Below are 19,713 nucleotides of genomic sequence, written 5' to 3' on the forward strand. Positions count from 1 at the left end.
CCTGGCCCAGGATGTTCACGATGCTGGAGGAGAAGCTCCACAACACATACATATTTGCTGCCATGTGAAACAAGGAGAAATGACTGAATGTGGACAGCAACATTGGAGAACAAAGGACCTCTAGGAGAGAAGAAAAACACAGACTGGTAATCGTGAAACATACCACTAGTAAATATAGTCTATTTTAGATTTCTTCACTATTGTTGTGAAATCAAACATGGGAAACAAAAACAGCCAGTTAAAAGATTAAATAAGCGCTAGCTGGTTTGGCTCAGTGGATGGAGCGTCAGCCCAAGGACTGAAGGGTCCCAGGTTTGATTCTGATCACCCCCAGCCCTGGTCAGGGCCGTGTGGGAGGCAACCAATCGATGTGTTTCTCTCACATCAATGTTTCTCTCTCTCTCTGTCTCTCTCTCTCTCTGTCTCTCTCCTTTCCCCTGACCCCCCTCTCAGGTGAGGATTAACAAAAAGGTTAAATAAACTGCCCTGGCTGGTGTGATTCAGTTGGTCGAGCATCATCCCATTCACCAAAAGGTAACTGTTTTGGAGAACCAAGATGGCGGCATAGGTTAACGCCGGAGTTTGCTGCTTTGAACAACTACTTCAAAAGTGAAACCAAAAAACGGAAGGGACATCACCCAGAACCACAGGGGCGCTGGCTGAGTGGAAGTCCTACAACTAGGAGGAAAGAGAAACGCATACGGACACTCAGAGGAGGCGCAGTGCTGAAGTCAAATTCTGAGGTGCGGAGTGCGCGGAGCTGGCTGGCAGCGGAGGGCGCGGTTGTTGTTTTCAATCGGGAGGGAGTCGCAGACTCTGAGCTCCAGATCCGGGCGAGTCTTTAGGGACCCAGACTCAGGCGGAAGAAGCGGGACTGTCTGGCTTCGGTCAGAGCGAGTGCAGCTTTCTCTCCGAGCTTTGCAGCGGGTGCTGGGACTCAGAGAGGCAGAGCCCCTTGGGACAGGACTGAGAGCCGCCATAACTGCTCTCTCCGGCCCACCCTGTTGATCCTGTGCGACCCGCCCCGCCCAAGCCCTGCACAGAGGCATTTGCCGGATAGCCTCAGGCAAAGGCTAGATTAGCACCTCCCTAGAGGACAGAAGTTCTCTCACCGCTGACACAGCTGAATCTCATAGCCACTTGGCCTGGAGGTCAAACCCTCCCTGGAATTAGCTACAGCAATCAAGATTTATCTATAAGACTGCGAACAAAGACCACTAGGGGGTGCACCAAGGAAGCATAACAAAATGCGGAGACAAAGAAACAGGACAAAATTGTCAATGGAAGAAATAGAGTTCAGAACCACACTTTTAAGGTCTCTCAAGAACTGTTTAGAAGCTGCCGATAAACTTAATGAGCTCTACACGAAAACTAATAAGACCCTCGATCTTATATTGGGGAACCAACTAGAAATTAAGCACACACGGACTGAAATAACGAATATTATACAGACGCCCGACAGCAGACCAGAGGAGCGCAAGAATCAAGTCAATGATTTGAAATGCGAGGAAGCAAAAAACATCCAACCGGAAAAGCAAAATGAAAAAAGAATCCAAAAATGCGAGGATAGTGTAAGGAGCCTCTGGGACAGCTTCAAGCGTACCAACATCAGAATTATAGGGGTGCCAGAAGATGAGAGAGAGCAAGATATTGAAAACCTATTTGAAGAAATAATGACAGAAAACTTCCCCCACCTGGTGAAAGAAATGGACTTACAGGTCCAAGAAGCGCGGAGAACCCCAAACAAAAGGAATCCAAAGAGGACCACACCAAGACACATCATCATTAAAATGCCAAGAGCAAAAGATAAAGAGAGAATCTTAAAAACAGCAAGAGAAAGAAACTCAGTTACCTACAAGGGAATACCCATACGACTGTCAGCTGATTTCTCAACAGAAACTTTGCAGGCCAGAAGGGAGTGGCAAGAAATATTCAAAGTGATGAATACCTAGAACCTACAACCAAGATTACTTTATCCAGCAAAGCTATCATTCAGAATTGAAGGTCAGATAAAGAGCTTCACAGATAAGGAAAAGCTAAAGGAGTTCATCACCACCAAACCAGGATTATATGAAATGCTGAAAGGTATCCTTTAAGAAGAGGAAGAGGAAGAAAAAGGTAAAGATACAAATTATGAACAACAAATATGCATCTATCAACAAGTGAATCTAAGAATCAAGTGAATAAATAATCTGATGAACAGAATAAACTGTTGATTATAATAGAATCAGGGACATAGAAAGGGAATGGACTGACTATTCTTGGGGGGGAAAGGGGTGTGGGAGATGTGGGAAGAGACTGGACAAAAATCGTGCACCTATGGATGAGGACAGTGGGTGGGGAGTGAGGGCGGAGGGTAGGGCGGGAACTGGGAGGAGGGGAGTTATGGGGGGGGAAAAAAAGGAACAAATGTAATAATATGAACAATAAAGATTTAATTAAAAAAAAACAAAAAACAAACAAACAATAAGTGGTGATGAGAATGTGGAGTAGAGGGAACCCTTGTGCACTGTTGGTGGGAATACAGATTAATTCAGCCACTATGGAGGGTCCTCAAAAAATTAAAAATGCACTGTCTTATGACCCAACAATTTCTCTGCTAGGTGTATATCTGAGGAAACCCAAACACTAATTCAAAAGAATATATACACCCCTATGTTCATTACGGCATTATTTACAATAGCCAAGACATGGGAGTAACCCAAGTGCCCATCAACAGAGGAGTGGATAAAAAAGCTCTGGTCCATATAACAATAGAATATTACTCAGTAAAAAAACAAACCAAAAAAAAAAAAAAAAAAACCACAAGAAATATTACCATTTGTGACAGCATGGATGGACCTAGAGTGTATTATCCTGAGTGAAATAAGGCAGTCAGAGAAAGACAAATATCATATGTATAGAATCTAAAGAACAAGACTAACAAACAAACAAAACAGAAATAGACTCATTGATACAGACAATAAACTGATGATTTCCCAGAGGGGAAGCAGGTTGGGGGACTGGGTGAAAAGGTAAAGGGATTAAGAAGTATACATTGATAGTTACCAAATAGTCATGGGATGTAAAGTATAGTTTAGGAAAAAAAAAAAAAAAAAAAAAAAAGGTAACTGTTTTGACTCCCAGTCAGTGCACATGCCCAGGGTGCGGGCTCAATCCCTGGTAAGGGGTGTGAAGGAGGCAGCTGATCAATATTCTGCTCTCATATTGATGTATCTCTTTCTCCCTCTCCCTTCCTCTCTCGGAAAATCAATTAAAATAGGAGAGAAAGAAACATCAATGATAGATTGGCTGCCTCCTACATGCCCCTACTGGGGATCGAGTCCACTACCCGGGCCTTGACCTGGAATTGAATCATGACCTCCTGGTTCGTAAGATGATGCTCAACTACTGAGCCACACGGGCTGAGCTAAATCTCTTTTCTACATATTTTTTTTTTCAAAAGGCTCTGGAGAGCCTTTTTAAAAATATATATATATATTTTATTGATTTTTTACAGAGAGGAAGGGAGAGGGATCAAGAGTTAGAAACATCGATGAGAGAGAAACATCAATCAGCTGCCTCCTGCACACCCCCCACTGGGATGTCCCCGCAACCAACGTACATGGCCTTGACAGGAATCGAACCTGGGACCCTTCAGTCCGCAGACCAACGCTCCCTCCACTGAGCCAAACCGGTTAGGTCATTTCTACTTATTAAGCAACCAGTAACAATTCTCAGTTCAATGAAAGTAACTTGTCACTATGGTGAAAGTTGGTTAGAAGAAAGAATTAGTAAATAACAGTCTTCTCAAAGAGTAGTAAACAATGGTGATTCTCATCACTGACGTTTCTATCTCTCACTCCCTCTCCTTCCTCTCTGAAATCAATAAAAATATACTTAAAAATGTACAAGAGTAAACTTGTAGTGATCATGAATTTAAGTTACTAAGTAATATTTAGATATCTATTACGTGCAAGGCACATTGTGGGTACCCAGGACATAGCAATAAGAAAGTGGGGGTCCCTGTTCTTGAAGAGCTTACAGGCTATCCTCTGATTTTGCTTATAACTGTTAATAAGAACTCATCCTTTTTATAACATTCAGTTAACATAAAGCATATTTCTTTCATATTACCTCTACCTCAAAATAAAATTACACAAGTCAGACTTACTTGAGGCTGGATTGGATGTGAAATATCTGATCATTCCGCGCTGTAGAGAAGGTACTCTCCATAAACAGAATACAAAGACATTTGCAGCTATGATACCTACAAAATAAATATTTATAACTTAGGATAGTTAAAAATAAAAGCAAAGAAAGTCTGATTAGAAGTCCACCTGAATAAGATTTTCTACCACAACTATATAAAAGTATTACACACTTGGGGAGAAAAAGTGAGCTACGGATTTTAAGTATCAAAACTGTCACGTGTTGGTAAAGTCAGAGAATTCCTGAAAAATCGCAAATGCTCTAGGAGCTAACTTCTCTCACTCAGATCCATAGTTTACTTCTTCACAACAGTCTATTCTTCTAAATCAATAATTAGATCTGTAATTATTGTTTGGTAATGGCCAACCCATAAACAGAAATAATGTACAGACTAGGTCCTTTGGCCAAAGGAGAAAAACTATGTAACATCACCTCTTTTTCTACAGAGAATGGTACGCTCCTTAAACTTAGGGATAGCTTATGAAACATCTATATATTATCTATCTAGATGAAGATCCACATGTTTGAGAAAAATACATTGGCTAAGAGTTCAGGAATAATGTGGAAGATTTATGCAGTTGCTTTTAAAAATGTTTACATTTGGGAATTGGGTGATTTTCATATTTCTGCAAGAACTGATGTTACCAGAACTACCACTCAACTGAGTTGGTTTACTTAATGACAGAATTAACAATTTAGTCACAAAATTATTAGAGGCTGGATTGGATGTGAAAACTACAAACTTTGCCTGGCTGGGTGGCTCAGTGGTTGAGAATCAACCTATGAACCAGGAAGTCATTCAGGGCACATGCCCAGGTTGCAGGCTTAATCCTTAGTGTGGGGCATGCAGGAGGCAGCCAATCAATGATTCTCTCTTACCATTGATGTGTCTCTCTCTGTCTCCCTCTCCCTTCCTCTATAAAATCAATAAAAATATATTTTAAAAAAACTACAAACTTTAAAACTACATTAATTTTATGTACCACAGCTCTTTGCACATAGTAGGCACTCATCTAATTGAATTTAAAAAATTGAAACATTTATTCATTCCTCAGTCTCTTTAGGCAACAGGCAACTAGCCCTTTCAACATCTATAATCATAATTAGGACTGCTTCCAACATTCTGGTAAGAGGATTTTTTTTAGAAGATATTCATTGTTCAGACCCTGCCAGCTGCTACATCTTGGAGTTACCGCTGGCTTCCATGTTTGCTCACTCTATAAAGCTCTCAGCTACTCCCTGGCATTCCTAGTCTCTCCAGTGTTTGCTCTCCTACTTGAGAGTTAGGTACAGAAGGAAACTTCCACTTTCATAGATTCTAAGCTGTTTCCCATTTAACATCTGCAATCAGGATGCATCTTACAATTGGTGGAATCTCATAGGTGAACTGGAAGCATTTTTCCTTTCTCCAAAGTAAATTAAATGGTGTTTACTGGTATTGCATCTAACTGACTTGATTCCATCAATTTTATCAGATTCTTATTAGTGGGGACTGTGACAGCTGTTATACCATCTTTGGTAACTAACTGGAACTCTTTCAAAGATGGTGAGAGGGACAGTATTTATGAAAGGATAAGAAAAGGGACTCATATCAAGGCAAGTATGAGCACTGTGTATGTGCATCTCCTAATGAGGCACCTGGAACTCTAGGCAAGGCGGGTGAGCAGAAGGGCAGAACCTCCTCAGATGGGAGGAAAGACCTCAGGGGGCTAGCCTAAAGGAAGTGAGCAGTGATTACTGTGGTACCTGGGGTTCCTTAGTTTCTTTGGGGTGACGTAAATACCTTGCCTTCCCAGAGAACTCTCTTAGGTCTAGGTTGTTGTACACAGTGACTGGGATATCTCAGGGTAAAGAAGACCAAGAATAGTTTTGCCTAGGTTTTCAACGATCAGAAAGATGAAATCAGTCAGAACTTTGCAGTTGCTCCAATTATGATTCAATGCAGAGAGAGAAAGACAGGGCCCCTGAACCGGGCTGCCAAGGTGAAAATGGCCACAACTGTTCTGCCTACTCTGCCAGTTCCTCAAGCTCCTTCAGGTTCCTTCCAGAAACCAGTGACAGCACACATGCCTGGAAATCACAAGCACCACAACACTGTAGGGAAGTAGAGAGCATCTCTGGCTGTAGAGACTACAACTGGGGAAAAGACTTGAAAAAGGGAAAAATAACCACATATATCAAGGTCAACAGTAGTCAAAGAATTAACATTGCCAAGTTTTCAACCCAAATACAAGAAACCTTTCTAGTAAATTATGACAGAACTGGAGGCCTGGTGCATGGCATTCGTGCACTGGGGGGTGGTGGTGGGGGGGTCGTCCCTCAGCTTGGCCTGCATCCTTTCACAGTCCTGGAGCCCTCGGGGGATGTCCGACTGATGGCTTAGGCCCACTCCCTGCCTATGCCGCAGTTGGACATCCTTAGTGCTGCCACAGAGGCAGGCTGCTACGCTTGCCATGGCTTGTGGCTGAGGGGCATTCCCCCTGTGGGAGCACACTGACCACCAGGGGGCAGCTCCTGCATTGAGCGTCTGCCCCTTGGTGGTCAGTGCATGTCATAGCGACTGGTCATTCCGCAGTTCGGTCGATTTGCATATTACCCTTTTATTATATAGGATATGGCCCTGGAACACACTGCAGTCCAAACCCCTCACACTTCATAGACCAGGGATCTATGGTTAGACATCCCAGTAAACTACCTAACAAACATACCCAAATCATGTATATGAACTACTATTATTCATTAAAAACACACTAACAAATTAAAAAGAAATGAGAAAAGTAGCAGATATTTTCTTCCTTGCATATCCCATTTTGAAGGCCAATTATAGCTGAGAAAACTGTGGCTCTAAGAGGTACAAGCTTTCAGAGAGCCAAATTTAGTGGCCAAGCCAGAATTTCTAATCCAGAGCTCTTTCTAGTAGAGACATGGGTAGCCAAGAGGATTTCGTCTGACCTTGGTCACTCTAAAACTTTGGACACCAGACAAAGGTCTTCTTACCAGGGAAAAAGCATAGGCTGTTCCCAGAAGCAGGTGAACAGAAAAAGGTGTGGTAATCCCTGGCCTATGAAGCAGCACAAAGGTACGTGTGAAGGAGTCCAGTAGAACTGACTTTGTGCTAATTACACTATAACCTGAGCAAGAGGTCTAACCTCTCAGCCTCAGTTTCCTCTTTTGTAAAATGGGGGTAATAAAATCTACCTTAAAGAATTGAGTGATGACTAAATGAAAAAGTATGATTAAATATAGCAGTCACACAGAGACAGCCCAATAAATCAGCAGTCGCCAACCTTTCGGACCTCACAGACCACCAGTTGGCAACTGCTGCAATAAATGAAAAATATAGTAGAAAGGAAATGGCCTTTACAGGTCTGAATCCTAGGTATGTCACTTAACAGCTTTGTGGCCTGTAGCACTTCACCCACTTCACTTCAGTTTCCTCATTTATAAAATGAGGATAATACTCCTACACCTCATGAAGGTTGTAGTGAAGCTTAAATAAGATAGTACATGCACCTAGTATGCAAACGCTCAAAGAAGTACAGTTTCTTCCAGAAGAAGTAAGAACATAAGGAACATAGTTAAAAATAAAATGGCAATAAATGAGTACCTATCAATAATCACTTTAAATGTAAATGTAAATGGCTTAAAAGCTCCAATCAAAAGACAGGAATTGCTAAAGGTTTCTACTTATATCTCCATTTAGAAGGAGTGTTACCTACCTCCACTTGACTTAGTAACTTCATGGATAAGCTAAGAGCTATTGATTTGGGAAGGTTTCTGCTGCCTCAGTGCCTACCTTTACTGAAAGTGATGGGTTGGCCCTACTGGTTTGGCTCAGTGGATAGAGCATTGGCCTGCAGACTGAAGGGTCCCAGGTTCAATTCTGGTCAAGGGCACATGCCCGAGTTGTGGGCTCCATCCCCAGTAGGGGGTGTGCAGGAGGCAGCCAATCAATGATTCTCTGTCATCACTCATGTTTCTATCTCTCTCCCTCTCCCTTCATCTCTTAAATCAATAAAAATATATTTTTTAAAAAGTGATGCACTGGATTACATCAGCGAGAATAACGAAGTAAAGAAATCTCTCCTTCATAAAAAGTTTAAAAATTGGCAAAAATTGTCAGAATTTACTTTTTCAGAACTCTGCAAACTAGCCAAAGACTTGCAACAGCCCAGTATTTAAGAAAAATGGTAGAATCCTGCTAAGAACAGTGAGCTTGAGGCATTGTAACTTGCCTAGTCCCATCCCCCACTTTCTAGCTATAAGTTATCCTTGAAAACAATCCACTCTTCTAGTGCAGCCTGGCAACCAACAGAGGTGACAGAGTGGACCTAGAACTCTTTCAAAGCCTCATTCCTAAACAATTGTTATTATCTGACCTATCTGCTAATAGTTCTCTGGAAGACTCCACCCACTTGCAAGGCAATCGTCAATATCTGACCTGCCTGGGAGCTCAAGTACAAAACCCCCTTTCCAAGCGGGCGTTTGTCAAATACAATTACAGGCAAATGTTTTAAATTTGAGGCTGCCTCGGGTGAGAATAATATTTAGGGCAAACAAGAGATTAAACAAAGCCACAATCTCTTCCTATTCTGTGTAACACTCAGAGAACATCTACAAATCCAAGGAAAGGGAGCGGCACAAGTGAATCTGTCACCCCATAAACCTATCCTCAATTAAAACCAGGGGCTGAGCTAACCTCCCTTAGGACCAGAATAAGGAAAGCAATCAGGAGAGCTAAGCAAGGTTAACAACTGGTACCTCTGAAAAGAGACAAGAAGTAACTAAAGCACTAGTTTGTTAACCATGAGAATCTTAGTATGTAGTTAATTTATTATTAAGCTTCACTATCAAATGTTATAAAATTAGAATCACTACTACCAGAATAATTACTTCACACAAGAGAAGCCTGAGGTCACACTGAACCTTTCTTCAGCCTTTAAAAGTCACTTAGCCCGCCCGGAGCTCCTCTGCTCTCGGCAGCCAGAACCGAGGGGTAGAGTAGCCGTTGGCGGCCCGGGGGGCGGGCGGCCTTGCCCGTCCCGGTGCCGCGCGAGGCGCAGACAAAAAAAAGGATTTAAGATCATTAGAAAGATCATTCACATTTATGTGGTTCGAAGCACTTTACACTCAACGTTTGTCTCTCTACTGCTATGTTCTTCATGTCAAATAACTAGATTTTTTTAAATTGTTTTATTGCTTAAAGTATTACAAAGAGTATTACATATGTCTCCTTTTTTTCCCGCCCCTTAACAATCCCCCGGCCTCCCCTACCCCCAAGTGTCTTATGTCCATTGGTTATGCTTATATGCATGCATACAAATAACTAGATTTGACTAAAGAAAAAGCAGGCTAGGCAAAAGAATTCGGACTTTTAATTATATACAGAAGATAATTTTTAATTATATTCTTTGAATAAATTATTTATTGACATGAGAAAGGTTTTAAATTCTGATCCCAGGTTTCCTCAAAATTAAATGGCATAAAATCTTCATCTTCAAAGAATACGAGGTATCAACTAATTTTAAGATACTCTGAAAATATCAAAGATATCAAAACTTTGCTATCCGCCCTGACCAGTTTGGCTCAACGGATAGAGCGTCGGCCTGCAGACTCAAGGGTCCCAGGTTCGATTCTGGTCAAGGGCATGTACCTTGGTTGCGGGCACATCCCCAGTGGGGAGTGTGTAGGAGGCAGCTGATCAATGTTTCTCTCTCAATGATGTTTCTGACTCCCTATCCCTCTCCCTTCCTCTCTGTAAAAAATCAATAAAATATGTTTAAAAAAAAACAAAAAAAAAACTTTGCTATCCTAAGGGAGTTAATTTTGGATACTTTCAGAAAACAGGCACACCCACAAAAAACAAAACAAAAACCCAAACCCATTAATTCCATTGGGAACAGATGTGCTATTACAGCTATCTTGAAGTCATTTTTATTAGGACCTCACTGACTAATCAGTCTACTTTACGACGACATATCTTTAAAAATCTCAACCCTTTGACTCAAGATCCCACTCAACATTCATTCACTCAACAGATTTTAACTGAGTGCCTTTACTGTGTGCAAGTTATGTGCTAGGTGCTAAAACCAAATGAAAAATCTCATTGATGTCCTCGAGGATGTTACATGTAAATTATGTAAGGCAGGTTCTGTTATAACTTATTAAAAGGTGCAATGAGTTCAGAAAAAATATGCACTTCTTGTAGGAAGCAATGTCTGAACCATAAGCTTGAAGACTAGATCAGGTACCAATGAGGACACAGAAAAACTGAAAGTTAAACACCTTTACTCCACTTAGGTACAGGAAATTTGAGAGTATCATTTGGTCTAGTCATATTTGAGAAAAAGCAATATTTTGCTATTTCCCTAGGGCAGTGGTCGGCAAACTCATTAGTCAACAGAGCCAAATATCAACAGTACGACGATTGAAATTTCTTTTGAGAGCCAAATTTTTTAAACTTAAACTATATCGGTAGGTACATTGTTATTAACTTACTTAGGGTCCTCCTAAGGCTTAGGAAGAGCCACACTCAAGGGGCCAAAGAGCCACATGTGGCTGCGAGCCGCAGTTTGCCGACCACGGCCCTGGGGAGTTATTTTTTTCCTATGTGCACAATTGTTCAAGAACTTTCAAATCTGGCCCTGGCCAAGTAGCTCAGTTGGTTAGAGCATTGACCCAATGCACCAAGTTTGCAGGTTCGATCCCAGTCAGGGCACATCAAGAATCAACCAATGGCCCTAGCTGGTTTGGCTCAGTGGATAGAGCATCAGCCTGTGGACTGAAGGGTCCCAGGTTCAATTCTGGCCAAGGGCACATGCCTGGGTTGCAGGCTTGATCCCTAGTGGGGGTCATGCAGGAGGCAGCCAATCAGTGATGTTTCTCTCATCATTGATGTTTCTATCTCTCTCTCCCTCTTCCTTCCTCTCTAAAATCAATAAAATATATTTTTTTAAAAATCAACCAATGAATGCATAAATAAGTGGAACAACAAATGGGTGTTTTTCTCTCTCTTCCTACTCCTCTCTCTAAAAATCAATAAATGAAATTTTTTTTAGAAAGGACTTTCAAATCCATTTCCCCAAATTTCTCAAATAACTAAGTTCATATAATAAGTCTCAAATAACAAGTGTTATCCTGAAGAGCCAGATTTGTCTTTCTATTAAAATTTACAAAGAATAAAAATTATCATGATGATATGCATGGCATGCTTAAATTTAAAGAGGATTTTGTAAATAGCATGACACAGTAAAGAGAAAATCGCTTTAGAATCAGACAGATCCAGGTTTTGAACCTTGGTTCTACTACTTACTAGCAGTGTCGAAAAGTTCCTTCTCTGAAAGCCAGTTTCCTTATCTGTAAAAAGGGAAATAACTAACCTGTAAGCAACCTTGTGAGGTAGGGAGAGAAAGTGTATAAAGCATTCTGCATAAAGAAAGTACTTAATCAATGTCCCCTTTTGTTTTTTTAATAGCGGAAGTAATAATTATTCATAGCCTATTTCACAAGCTAGGATTCAACAACAAAGATAGATCAAAATTAAAAATAATTGACCCAGAGCATCATGTATACCGTTATGCCACACTATTGTTTACACTGTGATGTTAGCCTAAAGGTACAGAGACTCCCTATGTCTTCTAAACCACTGGTGAGCATGGTACAAAAGCCATTGACTGTGACATACTGTACCTTTTGGTTTGATTTCTCTTTCCTTGAATGGCTAAAACGTGTAAGCTAACACAAACCTGTCACAGTCCGCTGGCCATCACTTAGGTTATTCCACCACTTGTTAATCTAAAACAGAAGGAAAAATGCACATCACCATATGGTAAATGCTTTCAGGGTAGGCAAATGAAAAGCTAGAAAGAAAATGCTTTGTGCATGTGAAAATCACTGGTGAACAACAAACATAATACATGTGATAGAGTGGAAAGCACAAGTGCTTTATAGGAGACGGTCTATCCTCTACCCAGAGCCACTGATTAGCTCTGTGATTTACTAGTAGATTACTTCTAAACCTCAGTTTCCTGATTATGAAATAGAGATAGTAAGAGATATGTAATAGCATTCTTGTGAGAAATAACAACAAAGTAAAGCACTTACCATCCTATCAGATATAGGTAAGTATCAGTAAGTGATTATTCACCAAGGTCCAATCTAGTTTTAAAATGTTGATAATATTTTCTGCTAAAATTACCCTTTTTTAGGTATAATGATAGTACCGAGGTTTAAAAAAAAGAGAAACAGAGAATCCTAGTCTTTCAGGGACACCCACTGAAATTTTTATGGATGAAATATGCCTAGGATTTGTTTTATAGTAATCAGTGCTGGGGAGGGAAGAGAAAGAAAGGGGACTAGATGAAAACAAAGCTGCCTGGCCAGTGTGGCTCAGTGGTTGAGCATTGACCCATGAACCAGGGGGTCAGGGATCAATCAATTCCTGGTCAGGATACATGCCAGGATTTCAGGCTCGATCCCCAGTAGGGGGCATGCAGGATGATAATTTTTCTCATCACTGATGTTTCTATGTCTCTCTCCCTCTACCCTCCTCTCTGAAATCAATAAAAACATTTAAAAAAAAAAGAAAAACAAAGTAGGCCATGTGTCAATTATCACTGAAGCTAAATAATAAGAGTGCACTGTACTATTCTCTTTACTTTTTTTATCTGTTTAAAGTTTTCCATGATTAAAGTTTTTAAATAAAAAATATGTGAATTATGAAATTGAACCAGGCTTTATATGAATACAAATATACAAGGTTTTCTAAAATAAAATGTTATAGATCAATATGTACATGGATCCATCCTGAGAACCAGGAGGTTGCAGTTCAATTCCTGATCAGGGCACATGCCTGGGTTGCCGGCTCAATCCCCAGTGGGGGGTGTAGGACGCGGCCGATCAATGATTCTCTCTCATCATCGATGTTTCTAACTCTCTATCCCTCTCCCTTCCTCTCTGTAAAAAAATCAATAAAATATATTTAAAAAAAAAAAAAAACAAACAACAAAAATCATTAATGCAGACGTGTTGGAAACCTGTAACTTTCTAAGGGATCTGGGATTATAGAATAAATTAGTTTTACTATTTCTCAAACAAATTGTACTGGATAAAAATCACTGCTACTGCCCGGCCAGCATGGTTCAGTGGTTGAGTATCAATTTATGAACCAGGAGGTCACGGTTCGCTTCCCAAATAGGGCATATGCCCAGGTTTCGGGTTTGATCCCCCGTGTGGGGCATGGAAGAGGCAGCCGATCAATGATTCTCTCTCATCATTGATGTTTCTCTCTCCCTTCCTCTCTGAAATCAATAAAAAAATACATTTTAAAAAATCACGGCTGTATTGTAGTTTTCACCTATATATATATTCTATCCATTGTTCTGCTGACATAAAGCCTCTCTGAAACAGGTAGGACTCATGCTTCTTGTATGTGTCTATAGGGAAGCAAAGTGAAAGGAATCCTTCTCTCTACTTGGAGGAACCTTTCTTAGGAAAAGAGAACCCAAGGCTGCCCTCTCAGACTCTTGCTGGCCAGGATTAAATTCCTAGGAAGGAGAAAATTGAAGAGGACATTGACCGTCTCTCCAAATTGGAGGGGCAATGTGTCATAAAAAAATGAAGGTGCTTCAAAACCACATGGACCTGGATCCGCATAATAGCTTATGGCCTCAGTGCTCAATAAATATTGTCAAGTCAAATAAAATATATGTTTTGTCTAAAAGGCAGTATTTTTTAAAAATCAATTAAGAGGAAAGAGGGCCGGGGGTGTGTGTGGGTGTGTGTGTGTGTGTGTAAGAGATCAACCGAAGGACTTGTATGCATGCATATAAGCATAACCAATGGACACAAGACACTGGGAAGTACGGGAGCCCGGGGGAAGGTCAAGGGGGGGAAAAAGGAGACATATGTACTACTCTTTGTAATACTTTAAGCAATAAAACAAAATTTTAAAAAAAATACCAAAAAAAAAAAAGAGGAAAGAAGGCCATCAACTTGCATATGAAGTAATGAAAGCTCTAGAAGCTATGTAGTATTTATACCTTCTTGCATCCATCACAACAATGGATATTTACCAGAGGCATATAAACATCATGTCACTGAGAAGTTTTCTAAAATATACATAGTATCTCTACCCCCAAGGCATAAATATTTTGAAAAATACTCTGTAATTCTAATATGGAATATAGAATCAAAATAGCCCAGGAAGGCGATGCAAGTAAAACTGGCCCTTAAACTTTAGTAGGCCTGGGAGAGGCCCCCAAAACATTAACAACTATCCCTAAGTGATTCTTTTTTTTTTTTAGAGTAAGGATTGTTTAAAAAATATATTTTTTTATTGATTTCAGAGAGGAAGGGAAAGGGAGAGAGAGATAGAAACATCAATGAGAGAGAATCATTGATTGGCTGCCTCCTGCATGCCTCCTATGGGGATCAAACCCACAACCTGGGCATGTGCCCTTGACCAGAATCAAACCCAGGACCCTTCAGTCGCAGGTTGACGCTCTATTCACTGAGCCAAGCCAGCTAGGGCTCCCTAGTGATTCTTGATACACATGGGTAGAGGGACAAACCGCCAGGAACACTGTCAAGTACAACAGTGCCAGATAGACAAAATATTAATACATACTTGTACATACTTGACTCCAAAGAATATTAAGTGTACTGATTTCACATATACTGATTTAATGTTGTCATTAACTAAAAACACTTCATAAATAACCACACTTCAAGAATTGTGATCAATAGAACAAAGAAAGCAATGTTTATCTTTACCTCCTTTCTGAAGTCTCCTTCCTTTTGTGGTCTTATGCTATCCAACCAATCAGCTTTTATACCATCAAAATAACTCTGGACCCTGGATTTCAGTGATTCATATTGCCAAATAGCGGCTGATCCAAATGCAAAGCCTGTAAACTATAAAAAATAGATTACAAAATACACTTAAAAGAGAAATAAATCTATACATACTTCCAAGAACAATACTTCATTTTCATGGCTTTATACAAGTCAACAGAAGGAACATCTAACACAGTGAAACCTATTAGGTGACAATAACACTTGTTTCCCATTTTCATGGTACCCTCAGGCCTATTAGCAGCTAGAAATTTTTTAAGAAAATTCAAAATATTAACTTAATATCACTTGAAATGTTATACCAAATAAGAGGCCCATAAAGTTTCTTCTTCAGGGCTTACATAAGTGAACCAGATTCTAACAGCAATTACTAAATTCATGCTCTCCTGTAATTATTTATGACCCGAAGATACCCAGATCCTTTTGACCCCTCCCCTCCAGCTGTCTTTAAGGAATCCAAATAGGACAAATGGTGCTTTAACACTGCACCTGCAGCAAAGTCCGTAACTCCTAGTAATATGAGCTCTTACCCCAACGGTGAAAAAAAAAGGCTTTACAAGCGTCCTTATGGGATAGGGAGAAGGGTAAAAGACTGTTTCTTCTACCGGAGGAACCAAAGCACTTCTCTTGTATGCTTCACCGCTTGCTCCTGTGTCTGATTTTCGTTCAACCTTCCTGGGTGCTTTTCGGAATCCACATTTTTGTTGAATAAAAAAATTAAACCTACAGAGGAAAATAACAGATTAGAACCAGAACTGCGCCTTGCAAACATCAAAACCTCTATGAACCTCCCCACTTGGCCTGCATCGTCACCACCTCAATTTATTCACACGCAATAGCCCAAAAGGAGCCAAAACTGCCCCCAGGTAGGATTTAAAGTCGAATCATTGAGCTGTGGAGGGAACTTGTTTGGGCTGTTACTGAGTATCAATCAACAAAACAATCTGTATCCATCCTCCACACAGAGTTTGCAGTCCTGTAAAAAGCGGAAGAACTCCAGGGGAGTAGGGGGATAGGGAGATGGAGAAAAAGATGAGGAGGATTAAGATGTACAAACTGCCAGTTATAAAATTAATCACAGAAATGTAATGTACAACATAGGGAATATAGTCAATAATATTGTAATAACTACGTATGGTGACAGATGGTTGACTTATTGTGGTGATTACTTTGAAAGGTATAAAAATGTCTAATCAATACATTGTATATCTGAAAATAATACATACTGCATGTCAACTGTAATTTAAAATAAATGTTTAAATAAGAGAAAGCAAAAATATAGGGAAATGGAGCGAAACTAAATTTTAAAAAAGCTGAGCCCTGGCTGCTGTGGCTGAGTTGGCTGGGCATCGGCCCATGAACCAAGAGGTGGGCTCCACCCCCAGGAGAGGGGCGTGTGTGCAGGAGCAGCCAATCAATGTTCTGCTCTCACATGGATGTTTCTTTCTCTCTAAAAATCAATACAAATATGTTTTCTTAAAATATATATTTAAGAGCCGAAACCGGTTTGGCTCAGTGGATTGAGCATCGGCCTGCGGACTGAAAGGTCCCAGGTTCGATTCCGGTCAAGGGCATGTACCTGGGTTGCGGGCACATCCCCAGTGGGAGACGTGCAGGAGGCAGCTGATCGATGTTTCTCTCTCATCGATGTTTCTAACTCTCTATCTCTCTCCCTTCCTCTCTGTAAAAAATCAATAAAATATATTAAAAATATATATATATATTTAAGAAAATATATTTTTATTGATTTCTGAGAGGAAGGGAGAGGGGGAGAGAGAAACATCAATGATGAGAGCAATTCCTTGATCAGCTACCTCCTACAAGCCCCATACTGGGGCTCAAACCTGCAACCTGGGCATGAACCCAACCGGAATCGAACCTGGAAACAGGCTGACGCTCTATCCACTGAGCCAAACCAGCTAGGGCAAAACAACAAAAAAAAATTTTTAAAAAGCTGGAGGACTCCAAGCTGTCAACTTGAATTAGCACAGAATGGCTTTGTTATTTGTTTGCAGTTTGGTCAATTTCCAGAAGATTTATTTAAATCTTTATTGTTGAAAGTATTATACATGTCCCTTTTTTTCCCCATTGACCCCTTTTAGCCTGCCCTCCCTCTCCTCCCGACCCCCGGGGTTCCAGAACATTTAATGTAAGTATAGCCCTTGGAGTCACTCCAAATTCAAATGAACGATTTCCTTTTATGAATACTGACCATTATAAATCGATGGATTTCCCCCATCTCCCTCCCTTCTATTTATTTCACTACCAGTTTTGGGGACACCCATCAAATGTTTAATAAAGCGTTTTTAAAAAATACATTTTTTAAAAAAATATATTTTATTGATTTTTTACAGAGAGGAAGGGAGAGGGATAGAGAGTTAGAAACATCGATGAGAGAGAAACATCGATCAGCTGCCTCCTGCATGCTCCCTACCAGGTACTAAATTATTCTAATGCAAAAGCAACAAATACTAATAAACCACACTCTTTACACAGCTTGTACTTGGACAGACTCGAGTAATTTTCTTTCCAAATCATCTGGAATCTAAGTATTCCACCATCTCAGTTCTTCAACAGAAAAGCCTCTCCTAGGACTATGCTAGAGGCAAAACGATGCTCTCCTCTGATTCCATCCTCCCTCACTTCTCTAAACGCTAAATAAGGTAATCTGTAGAACATAGGCTTGAAAAAGACAGAAAGAAAATAAAATCTCGGTACTACCATCCTGCCAGCTACCTAACTGCTTCACTTAAAAAATGAGTCCACCCCAGTCCGAGTGTTTCAGTTGCTTGGAGCAGTTGTCCCCTGCACCATAGGTCATGGGTTTGATCCTGGCCAATGGGAGTGCATATGGAAGGCAACTGATCAATGTTTCTCTCTCTCTCAAATCAATAAAAACATATCCTTGAGTGAGGATTAAAGAAAAAAGAGTCCAGAAATGGGTGAAAAGGTGAAGGGGTATAAGAGGTACAAACTTCCAATTACAAAACAAATAAATTAGGAGGATAAACACAATACAGGACAGGGCATATAATCAATCTATATATATATATATAAAAGCCTAAGCAACCGTTAAGACCTAATGACCAGAACAATGGGAATGACCAGTAGACCAGTTGCTATGATGTGCACTGACCACCAGGGGGCAGGCGCTTAAGGCAGGAGCTGCCCCCTGGTGGTTAGTGCGCTCCCACAGCCAAGCAACCTCCCCGGCTAGCAGGCCCCAGCGGGCAGCCAGCCAGGCCTGATCAGGACTGGGGAGACAGCCCCAACAGGCTCTGATTGCCGGCCAGGCCTAGGAACCCCACCCGTGCACGAACTTCGTGCACCAGGCCTCTAGTATCTTAATAACTTTGTATGGTTACTAGACATATTGGAGACTCGCTCTTGGACACTTGAAAATATTATATTGTGTGTCAACTATACTTTTTTTGAAAGAATGCTTGACGATTAAAAAAATCAAAAGGGGGGGAGGCGGGGCGCGTGTCCAATGCCTTCCTCGCGGGATCATGAAGCTGGCACGCCCGGAGCCCTGAGATTACTTCCCCTCCCGCCCTCCCGACGGGAAAGGGGCGGCACGGCTCGCGGAGCTGGACCGGCGGGCACTGCGCACCCGGCCCGGGGCAGGGTGTCGGCGAGAAGCGAGCACTGGGCGGACGCGAGAGAAAGGGGAGGGATGGAAGACGGGGCCGGGAAGAGAGGGGATGAGCCGGAGCAGCAAGCGAGCCCCGCGCGGCCGGAGCTACGGGCCCAGAGGCGAGACGCCCAGCGGCGGTCTTTACCTGCGTCCGAGCAGCCGCGGCCGGGCCAGGGCCGCGGGGAGCTCCTCGCAGCTGCGGGCGGCCCCCGGCGCAGCCCACGCCTGACCGCAGCACCAGCCTCTCTGCGCCCAGCCTCGCCACGCCATCTTCCCAACCTCTGCCCCACCATGGCCCGACCTTACCAACCCCTGCCCGGAACCACTTCCGGGGCAGAGGGGGGGAGAAACCATAGAGCGCCCCGGAACAGCCTAGAGCGCCCCGGAACAGCCTAGAGCGCCCCCTCGCGGCTGAGCGGAGGCTGGACCATCCCGAGGAACCAGGGACCCGCCCGCTGGCCGCTCTCCCCGCCGACGCTGAGCCCCGACCTGGAGGGGCGTGAGAGAGCGGCCCACCCTCCCCCGCTTTTGCAGATGAAGCCCAGAGGAAAAAGAGGAGGGAAAACTAGCATTTACTGAGTAATGCCATGTGCCAGGCACTTTCCCTAACTGATTGTATGAATCCTCCCCAAACTCCTGAGGTTGGTATTATTACAGTTTGCAGTGGCCCAGAGGTCCAAAGCGAGTAGGTTTTCTTTTTTTTTTTAAATATATTTTATTGATTTTTTACAGAGAGGAAGGGAGAGGGATAAAGAGTTAGAAACATCGATGAGCGAGAAACATCAATCAGCCGCCTCCTGCACACTCCCTACTGGGGATGTGCCCGCAACCCAGGTACATGCCCTTGACTGGAATCGAACCTGGGACCCCTCAGTCCGCAGGCCGACGCTCTATCCACTGAGCCAAACCGGTCAAGGCAAGGTTTTCTTAAATTACTATTTTTTTCTGCATCTCACCATTTCATGTTATGACATACGTAAGAGAATGTGTCACATATCTTTACTAAAAAGTCTAAGCCTGAATTGAAAATA

General features: G+C 41.8%; 1 protein-coding gene across 1 annotated transcript in view; it reads right to left on the reverse strand.

Moving 5' to 3' along the window:
• Positions 1-19,009, reverse strand: part of PARL (presenilin associated rhomboid like) — a 27,064-nt gene extending 8,055 nt beyond the window's left edge. The window contains 6 exon segments of the mRNA XM_059687180.1: positions 1-120; positions 4,154-4,249; positions 11,937-11,985; positions 14,965-15,105; positions 15,576-15,768; positions 18,828-19,009. Of these exon segments, the coding sequence (XP_059543163.1) occupies positions 1-120; positions 4,154-4,249; positions 11,937-11,985; positions 14,965-15,105; positions 15,576-15,768; positions 18,828-18,952 (724 nt within the window). The 5' untranslated portion in view covers positions 18,953-19,009.
• Positions 19,010-19,713: the final 704 nt, after the last annotated feature.

This window comes from Myotis daubentonii, chromosome 3, assembly GCF_963259705.1.
Source record: "Myotis daubentonii chromosome 3, mMyoDau2.1, whole genome shotgun sequence".
NCBI lineage: Eukaryota > Metazoa > Chordata > Mammalia > Chiroptera > Vespertilionidae > Myotis > Myotis daubentonii.